Source organism: Zeugodacus cucurbitae, chromosome 5, assembly GCF_028554725.1.
Source record: "Zeugodacus cucurbitae isolate PBARC_wt_2022May chromosome 5, idZeuCucr1.2, whole genome shotgun sequence".
NCBI classification, from domain to species: Eukaryota; Metazoa; Arthropoda; class Insecta; order Diptera; family Tephritidae; genus Zeugodacus; species Zeugodacus cucurbitae.
The window spans coordinates 73,517,705-73,528,370 of NC_071670.1; the positions used below are offsets into that span (position 1 = coordinate 73,517,705).

Consider the following 10,666-nt stretch of genomic DNA (forward strand, 5'->3'; position numbering starts at 1 on the left):
ACTAATTCTGAACAAAATTTCTATGAAGGGTTGCCAAATATGGCCAGAATGCAAAGTGTCATCACAGAATTAGGGAACAACCGATGTTGATATTCATTAAGGTTTATTTATTCTATTCTATGCTTTTTAATATGAATTATCTAATATGAAAGTGGTAAAATTAAAAATAGTATTTAATCAAGAATGATAGAAGACAAGATTACGACAGGCGTTTACAAAACAATAAAAACAAAACAAAGAGCTGAAGTCAAGGCTAGTGCTTAATTATTATTTAAAATTCTAAGTGAAAAATGTATTAACTTGAAAAAGAAGTCCGCAATGGCGGAATTAAACAACAATAGTACAAAAAAGTCGTATATAAATCATTTTTTTCATTTTTCCAACCAACAAAAAAGTTGGCAAAATGGCGAACGTTTTGTAACAAAACATATAATTTTATTTATAAATATGCATTATTATATTGGATCATTTTATTAATGAAGATGTTAAGAATTACGTTCATTGTGATATTTTATCTGTACATTATACAACTTGGTTTCACATTTCCGTTTTCCATTTGACAATTCTTCTGTTGCCTATTCTACCATTCTTGGCTATTAATATAGCAATCAGCTGATGAAACAACACACCGACACTTCACCGCTGGTATATATGAGTATTGTTTAAAATATTTTATACTTATAATGTTGATTAGAAATTGTTCAAAATATTTTATGTTTCAAATAACGCGGCGTTCATTTATCGCATTTGCTGCGACAAGAACAAGGATTGCCAGTCATAACAATGAAAATATTCATGTTGACAAATTCCTCCGGTCGGAAATCTTACTTTCAGAGGAAAATAAACAGCGCGCAATGCTATGTATGAAGAAAACACCACAAATTGGAATGAAATTGGGGCAATCTACTCGAGAGAAGTCATTCGCCGCTGTCCTCATATGTCTCTGCACAGATGAAAAGGTAAGGAAAGTACTTCAGCTAGATATCAATATGGAAATTAAAATAACATTTGGTTAAAGTTCAAATTCCATTATGACATAAACATATGTACATGTCGCTCATTTACTTGAATAGTGTCACAACTCAGAAAAGTCGATTTTTCAGGATTTAAAGTTTTGAATTGTCTCTTATTTAGCAGACATATAAAAATGACATCAGTTTATTGACAAATCTAGTGGCGTGTAATACATATATTAAATACAATGTTGAGCATAAATGAACCAAATAAATTGTAGTAATGCTTCTTCTTGGGCATGGGTCACCATTTTGACTTATGTCGTTATTTGAGAAAAATATAAATCAATATCGTCGTGGTTATTGTTGAAAAAAGTAACATGAAATATTTAATTCACTTTTCATAAATATAGTTCCAACACAAAATGTGTGATTCTTTCTAAAAAGAAAACCAAATTCACCTTTTCACAATTTGTGTTGTAACATAAATTATGTCGTTATTTCGTAAAAAAAAATTATATCTAATTCTGGTACAACTGAGAAGTGTCGTTATTGTGGTTAAAAAATAATGCAACAGATAGTAGATCCTATTAAAATAATCTTATTATGGATTTGTATTTTTTATTTTCATTCAATTTGACATTTAATTAAAAAGTTAAAACAATGTTAAATTCAAAAAAATTAATATGCAGTTCAACAATGTCATTATGTCATTACCGTAAGATCCTGTATAATAATGAATTATTTGTGTTTATTCGTATTATTAGAATTTCATTTAATAAGTTGCTATTTTATAAATTTTGATTTTCCACTGTAAAGTGGTTGTGCTTTCCAAATTTCCTTTTATAGGGTGAAACTTCAATATTATACACCAGACGTTCTAGTCGACTAACTCGGCATGTTCGACAAATATCCTTTCCCGGTTTGTTATTAGATCATAGTTATTTATTTCAACTTTTTATCTATTCTTTTTCATATATGTATGTATTTAGGTGGACTGAAAGATTCTGAAGACATCGACTTTATAGACTGTGCCTTGCGCGAAACGGAGGAAGAAGTCGGTTTGCCTCGAAATCGTGTAAATGTCTGGGGATCAGGCAATCTCATAACCCCTCCGCATACGGCTGCAATCATGCCTGTTGTGGCCACGGTCAATGATTTTAGTTTAAAAGAGCTAAAACTCAATGCGGACGAAGTTGAAGAGGCATTTCTAATATCCGTCAGAGAGCTGATACATCCAAAAACATTAAAGCATACACAATTTAAAGGAGGGTGGAGTACACCCAATTTCGTTGTTGGACATAATAAAGTGTGGGGCATTACCGGTTTAATAACAAACATGTTCCTAAGATGTCTTATCCCTTTTGATTTGAAGAGGCTACAGCACCATGTGAAATTTGTTTGGCCTTTTAAGCACCACCATTAATTCTTATGTTTGTAAATACAATTTTACAGTTAAAAACATATATTTACTGGTCTTTGCAGAAAGATTCGTATATGTCAAAGTGTATATATGAATAAAAATATCTGATAAAAGTAAAAACATTTTAATCTGCAGTCCGTTAGTCCGTTTTACCAATATATCCAAGGAAAGTACATGAGTTTGTAGCCGCATTTATTATTTATTAGGTGGCATTCAATGCAATGCCAAACTTCAAGTTAGTTGTATTACCTCTATGAAGAAGCCTATCATTACATCCGTCAGCAGTTCAAATTAAACACAATTGTCTTCTTGTTATTTTGATATCAAATAGTATATGCACGAATTTTATTTATTTTGTATGACGCATACATACATATATTGTATATACAAATCGACTATTATCTATTTTTAAGTATGTTCGCGTATTTAATTTAATAAAAATTATGGAGTATGAATATTACACACTTATGTATGTTGTTCATGGTGGTTTGATTAAAAAAATACTTTTTTTGGAATTTCGTAGTACACTTTCGTTTCATATGTTTACATTTGCGCTTCTAACGTATTACATTTTACTGGATCATGATGGCAAACTTTTCTCATTTCCAAAACACGGGCACGTTTATTTATTTACTTTTTTCTAATACAAATATGATCAATACTTATTGTGTCAGTTTGGCAACGCAATCAAACATAAAAACAAATGTGTTTAATAAAAATATACTCCAACATTTAGTAACATTATTCAAAAATTTTTGTATGAAGGGTGTGTTGCCAATTTAGAACAAAACATACTTAATTAAAAAAAAAATATACTGTAAATGCAAAGCAGAATGTGTATATGTATATATATACATAATCTTCGCTTTAATTATAGTTTTAATAACAAAAAAATACTCTTTGTTAAGTGTTATGTGTGGGTATGTATATTAAATTGGAATATAATTGAAAGCAGGGCTTGGAACCTAATAACACTGTGTGGATAAAGGTGACCGCAAGCTAAATCGTTTATATTGATTACTTCTTTTTCATCATCACAGTCACTTTACTCTGTAATATCGATCGGAATGGAAGTAGTAAATGTTGGCGTTTCAAGTTCCTCATGCTTCTTCATTTTCAGCATCTAAAATTATCATAATTTATATTTGTTGGTGTAGACCATCTGATAAAACGTTGTAACACCTACCTGTTGTAGCTTATAATGATTTATGATATCCTGATCGGCAGGGCACGACTGTGTGAAGGCATCCAACTGGTACATGTGATACATGTAACGCCACAGTGCGGTGAAATGTGTCTGTATTATCGAATTTTAACACATTGTAAATCAAATACGTTATGTTTTTTATATCAATATCAACAATACCGGAATTTCGAAATCCACAAAATATTTTCCTGCTACACGAATATGTTGCAACCGTGGCATGAGCTCGCAGTCAAAACAACACATAGTATCGCCGGTTAGAAAACGTGTATTTCGAGTAGCCAAATGGTCATTGATCTTCCTTAAGTGACTCAATAAAGCATTATTTTTCGCCTCATCTTTCTTCACCAACATAAGTTTGAGCTTAACGTACAAATTCTCTATCAGCGTTGCCACTTCTTTATCCTGAAAGCAAACGAAGTTAACAATCGGTTATAATACGATTTTTAAATAAAATTTATATGTATATTATACCTGCACAAATAGGTTGTATCCTCCAGGAATATTCTTCATGATGTGTCGTTCAATTTTGTCATTTTCTAGGATAGCTAAACCGTTATCAATTAAAATAGGTGGATGAGTGGCTTCAAAATTGGTCCTAAAATCTGGTGGTGGCTTCTGCATGTCTACTGTCGTAACCTAACATTTGCATCTAGTGTGTTTATATTGAATTGATAGGAATTGTGTCAAATCATTTACCTTCAAACTGATAGTTTTAAGTTCTGCCAAAAGATACAAGTCCATAAAGTATTCCTGGCAAAAAAGGCAAGCACCCTTTCGCCTGCCATCGATTGTGGAGGCCTGTGAAATAGATTAATCAATCAAGAATCCTTTAAAAAATTCCAAGATACGCTTAAGTTTAACTTCCTATGTATTTATGTGTGTACAATATTCTCAGTTCTGAGTAAAGGGTAAATTTCTTCCCATGTGAAAACTATATATTTTCAACTTCCCCTATCCTGTCTAAGCAGCATACTACTAAACAGCGCTAAATTTTACATTTAAGAGTTAAAGGGACAACAATAAAAAACATAAATCTGGCAATAAGGAATTCAACAAATCAAACAACGCTTTCACCTTGAATTGTTGATCCTGAATTAAATAATGATAATTAACAATAGTTATTAAGTATCTATGCATTTTTTACTCACATTTTTATTAACAATTTTGACCTGGTGCACAATAAGGTCCACAATCTTATTCCGATACCTCCTACGATTTTTTAATTAGTTAACTTTGATCTCAACTTAACAAACAAACGAGAATTTCGATTTGAAGCGTTCGTTGTTCTGGTTTTTACAATTACGAAATTTTCATATCTGTGTATATGTGTACATATAAATGTGATATTTCTGTTTTATTATGTCCGAAAATATATTTTTATAAGAAGCTTACTTATTTTAGTTTTTGCAACTTTAGCCGATACTGAACTCAATTGGATTATTTTGAGTGACTAAAAGTTACACTATATGGTTTAATATGCATCTAAATTAATTAGACTACTTGTATACTAAAAATCGCCACAAAATATTCTTGATTTTGTTGTATTTATTGAATTTTCTTTTTTACAAAATATTTCAACTACTGAGATCCAATACAATTAATAACAATATGTTAGTCCAACAATTGACTTATTAAAGACTGTTCTATCGTTTGCTCTTTTTTTTCAATAACTGGTTCCAGATCTTTGGGATACGAAGCAGGAGATAGATGTGATTTCATTTCATTAATTTGCAGGTTCTTTTCAATTTCTATATCTTCAAAGTCATTTGTAGGGTTGTTAATATAATTTTCACCCTCAATGCATTCTTCCATTTCAGATTTCGTAAGATGATCATCGACATTCATTGTGGGATCTTTCCTCCGTTTTATGTATCGCCACAATGTTGTGAGCGGCAACGAGTAAAACTCCGCTGCGAATCGTACTGACATTCCGTTTACAATGTGGCCACGATATGCTTGCAATAGTCGTTCTTGAACGCCGTGATCCACCATATCTTTACTGCCATTCCTAATCCACACCGGAGGCAACAACCCATTATCTTTCAGTCTTGTTTTATATAAATGAACGGTTGACTTGGGAACATGTAAAGAGCGCGAAATTTCCGAAATTTGCACACCAGCCTTCAGCTTACTGTAAATGAGCTCTTCTAATTGCTTATTCGATTTTCTTCTTTTACGTTTAGGATGTTTGGCCACTCTTGAAGATACTGTTGAACGCACCACATTATAGCATTTAGCGGCCTCCCCCAAACTCATACGGCCTTCCAATACGGCATTTGCCGCCTGTTGTACCGCTTCTGAGTTGTGCGCTCGTTTTTTCCTTTTCACTACACGCGCTTGACTATGACACGCCGAATCGGAAAATTGTTCATTATTATCGCTGTTGTTACTGTATGCTCTCAAGTCGTTTTCGATTTCATCAAAAATCCCTTCGCACGCCTCGGCCACCATTGCGGCAAAATCTATATTGCTTACTGGGTTGTTGTCACTCGGAAATTCCCCTTTAACTACCACTTCATCTTCCATATGTTTTTGAGCAAATGGAACTCGACTCATATGATTTATCGACAAGTTTTCACTGTTAAGTTTTTCATCAATTTGATAGCATGTTGTGTGCTGTTCAACTACGGAGAGTGTATCCAGCACGTTCTCATCTTGTTTCGAGGTTACATATTCGAATTGAAAATGTTGATTGTCATGATGAGTAAGCATAAGAACATTGACACCATCTAAGAACTCGTTGCGGTGCTTCGCAAAAGCATCTTTTCGTTGAACGAATACTTTTTCTGAGTTTGTTGTTTTGCACTCCTTAATGTGTTGTAAATTTGATTTGACTATATTTTCTTTCTCGTCGACATCGTGCAAACCATCACCACCTGTTACTCCGTTGATGTTGAGCTCGCTCGCATTCCCTTCTATCTCATTTTCAAGCATAAATTCTTCCTAAAAATGGGCAGAGGATAATGAAAGCATAATATTAGGGGATCACATCTTATGAATATGATATCTGTGAGTATACGATTAAATTTTCTACATTGACTCCCCGTTTACAAGCGGTTCATTCGACTGTATCATGCGGGATAGTTGGTAAGCGCCCCCAAAATTAACGTACATCTGTTTGTATAAATGTTTACAAAAGCAATCAAACGAAGAAAAATTACTTTTGATCAATTTATTACACCAATTTCTCATTCATATGCACATTCTCGTTCATTTGTTAACTTGTCTCTCTAAAATATTCAATCGCATCGTTGGCTTCTTAGCCTTACTTAGATTTGCACAGATATCCTTACAAACTTTCCATTATAACTTATATTGTTCATAGCATTTTAGTAGCGACCTGTTTAGCGATTATGCGATTAATAATTGTTATTGTTATTGTTAATTTCAATAAGTTTTAGTAGCATTTTTGAACTTTGTTTTTTTAATCCAATACATATGAAAATCACATCCACTTTCGTCACATTCGTAAAAAGCTTGTATATATGACAATAACAATTTACATGCATAATTTTTACGAGAAATTGCTAATATTTAAAGTACAGAACTAATTTAAATTACGAAGTTCTCTGTATATCATGTTGACATTAAATTTGCGGTTGTCGAAAAATATTCCATTTTACATATATTTTGAACGCAATTGTTGTATAATTGTATATTATTATACATACATACACACATATGTTTAATACATATGTTGTTATATATTCATTATAAAATCATCGATCAGCCGCACATTTTCTTAATTTCAATAGGTGCAACAATTCAATTGTGTTAGACATTTCATATTTGCTAAACTCATCAATTTCTTATTGAGTACATAGAGTCGATTGAGTATGATGATGTCATGCAAATGTGCTTCACTGAAGTGTACACGCCAAAAATACAATTCTATAAATCTAAAGAAAATGTTTAACGTTGTGCGATAAACGCGCATATGTACGGAGATATTTATATACTCATATGCAAGATCACAACACATACATACATACGTACATATATGCTCATTGGTAAAGAAAACCTATTCCCGTTCAAATATATGTATTTCACTAAATGTATCAGAGTATTTGGCGGTTGCATTTATTTCCGGGAGAATTTTCAACTTTTGTTTGGGATTATGTTGAGTATGTTACTTTTATATATTGTACACACAAATAACAGAAAAAAAACACATAAATTTATATATAGAGGCAAGAAAGCAAAAAAAAAACTTCAAATAAAAGTAGTGGCCGTTATCGTCATATTTAGCGATCATTGTTTAAGTTGTAATGTGCCAAAAACAAACGTATGTGTCGACAGGTATTGCTGATATATACACATTTTGTGCATTGTAAAAAACTAGAAGATGAATAAATGATCGTTTTCTTATTCACATTCGGCAGTCGATTCCATCTTCAAATATTTACATAGTGTTATTTAAATATGGAATCTGAACTTAAAATGATGAAAGAACTGTCTTATATAAATGTATGCCATTTGAATATATAAAAACTTAAAAATTACGCTCCGGTTCGTGTAAGCGATATTGCGTTAATCTGTACGTTCAGGTTCTAAACATTTATTTTCATTTAGTCACGCATCTCTAATCAATACGTCACTCTATTGCATAAATTGTCTATAACTCCTTTTTGTTTTTGATTCTGTACATTTATAGATAATTATCAGTATATTTAGTATTGATTAAATTTATTTATAATATTATATCTTTATTTATATTTATTTATAATTGATATTATAATACAAAGGGAAAGGATTATAAAATTAAAACATCTGTTATTTGAATTAAATATCTTTTTTTTACCCATATATTCATATATGGTATATAAGGGCTGAGGTAATTCCAGAACCGATTAAACTCATTTTCATCACCAACATACATTGTATCTGATATTATATGCTAATTATGACACTTTATGTTTTTTCGTTTTTCGCAATTTTGTGGGCGTGGGAGTGGTCCGATTTTGCCCATTCTCTTAAGCAAGTTTCTTCAAGATATCTCAATTTTTACTCAACTTATCCGTTGCACGGACGGACGAACAGACATACATTCGGATTTTGACTCGTCTCGTCGCCCTGATCATTTTGATATATATAACCCTATATCCAACACGTTTAGTTTTATGACTAACAAACAACCGTTATGTGAACATAACTATAATACTCTCTTAGCAACTTTTGTTGCGAGAGTATAATAACAATATTAAAGTGACGACTGTTCAATTATTAATTGTACTTATGCTACATAACGCTGATAAGATAAACGCAATGTCGCATAGAAAGAAAAAAATGAAACAGTCTTGCACAGTTAGTATGATTTGGAACCGATGACTTCACTATTGCGGTTTGTACTCAAATTTATTTATACCCATATACACAAATTTAAAAAAATGGGACACATATACTATGTGTACATCTGTATGTACGTAGAAATGCAAAGATATCGAAATAATGTATGGAGGACGTTTCTTATAAAGTTGATGTAGTGTCACTTCAGAAAATTTTTAGAACAAATATGTGGTTATGCCGCGCTATCGGAAAGATTCGAAGCATGTATGTGTATACATATGTATGATCTTGGATATGGGCAAAACAAAATTACTGTAGTAAGAAATTGATTAGGTAACCATTAATATGAGGGTATGTTCGAGTTAGTTATAACAGTATTTTGTAACATTCAATTTTTATTCAATATAAGTCATAACCATTTCATAATTCATTGACGAAAGATATATATCGGCTGGGGGGATTTGACTGGACAATTATCATGCATACATATATTCACAAATATTTATTACTTTAGATATGTGTGAATGAATATGTTTCATTCATTTTGAATATGTTTGCCTTCATTTATCATTATTTTTGTGAATACGTAATTTATTTTAACAACTTAACATTTCCCGCCTATGGAACGTTCTCACGACAGTATGCTCAAAAGATATGATTTTATGAAGTTGTTTATTAAGGGCAATAAGATCGGTTATATATATAAAAAATATATTGTGGCAGTTTATATAAGAATATACCAAAACTATGGTCTATATGCTTGCAATGAGTCATTGTTATTGAAGAACTGTCATTTTATGAATTAAGTACCTACATATGCATAATACAAAAAACACGCAACATATAAAATTTACACCAAAAGTTAATTTAAGAGAGGAATCATTCAATCACAAGCTCAACCAGTCGGTTTACTACATTATCAAGTGTGACATATGAAATTTTAGACTTAAAGAGAAACCAGTTTTTCGAGCACCACAAATATCATAGATACTGCTTTTTTTGCTAGGATCATTTAGGATGTATATATATTACAAAAATTAAAAATAACACACATTGTTGAGGAATATGTTAGATAAATAAAACCAAGTAACGTATGTATAGATGTATTTACAATTATAATAAATCAAATTAATCTAATGTACATTGCTAAATAAGGTTCCAAATACACGAAAAATCTTTTGATTTTGAATAAAATTTATCCACTACTGCAAATAAGTTGAGTGTACGAACGCTACTATCACACAAGCTTGTGGCAAATTAATAAGCACAATTTAAACAAAATTCATCACATTCAAACATATTTCACACATACCATTTCGCACATATCTACTCCCAATTGGTATAAAAACAGATGCGATCTCCTCCAAGAAAGGAATTCATATTATCACAATAACTTTACGACAATTCAATACTATTTCAAATACTTACCTTAATAATCAATTCAATTTCGGGCACATCACCATTACTAGTTCCGTTGGTTTCTTGGTTGTTCTCAACTTCCGACATCTTGGAAAAGCGTGACGTATGATTTTCACACTAGCTATATTGAAGAGTAACCCACACACAAATAATATTATTCAAGTTCTGGTCCTAATTTCTTCTATTACTGGTCAAACACAATTAGTTCCTCTTTAGGAATTTAATAGCCAGATATCAAATTAAATCCCTTAAAAAATATTTTGCAACTGAATTCGGAGAATTCACACACTTCTACCCACAATCGTAATGTAATGGTCTCGTCTATTCATAAAATACAGTCCAAGCGGGCTTAAAGAAATTTCGATAACACGGTTGCAT

General features: G+C 31.6%; 2 protein-coding genes across 4 annotated transcripts; one reads left to right on the forward strand and one right to left on the reverse strand.

Moving 5' to 3' along the window:
* The first annotated feature begins 505 nt into the window (after positions 1-505).
* Positions 506-3,435, forward strand: LOC105212778 (mitochondrial coenzyme A diphosphatase NUDT8). 2 transcript variants are annotated; one of them, XM_011185032.3, is made up of 4 exons: positions 506-645; positions 761-959; positions 1,803-1,875; positions 1,946-3,435. In XM_011185032.3, exons 2-4 carry the CDS (start codon positions 855-857, stop codon positions 2,377-2,379), a joined length of 612 nt encoding a protein of 203 aa, XP_011183334.2. In that variant the 5' UTR covers positions 506-645; positions 761-854; the 3' UTR covers positions 2,380-3,435. The 2 variants fall into 2 exon arrangements, with proteins under 2 accessions (XP_011183334.2, XP_011183333.2); XM_011185031.3 differs by having other exon boundaries at positions 600-959.
* Positions 2,900-10,641, reverse strand: LOC105212777 (chloride intracellular channel exc-4). Of its 2 annotated transcripts, XM_011185030.3 has the most exons (6): positions 10,298-10,621; positions 4,280-4,381; positions 4,055-4,219; positions 3,743-3,985; positions 3,563-3,673; positions 2,900-3,499 (listed from the first exon to the last, which is right to left on the reverse strand). In XM_011185030.3, the coding sequence occupies exons 1-6, from the start codon at positions 10,373-10,375 to the stop codon at positions 3,422-3,424; spliced, it is 777 nt and encodes a 258-aa protein (XP_011183332.1). In that variant the 5' UTR covers positions 10,376-10,621; the 3' UTR covers positions 2,900-3,421. The 2 variants fall into 2 exon arrangements, with proteins under 2 accessions (XP_011183332.1, XP_011183331.1); XM_011185029.3 differs by lacking the exons at positions 2,900-3,499; positions 3,563-3,673; positions 3,743-3,985; positions 4,055-4,219 and having other exon boundaries at positions 4,294-6,526; positions 10,298-10,641.
* Between the last annotated feature and the right edge of the window lie 25 nt (positions 10,642-10,666).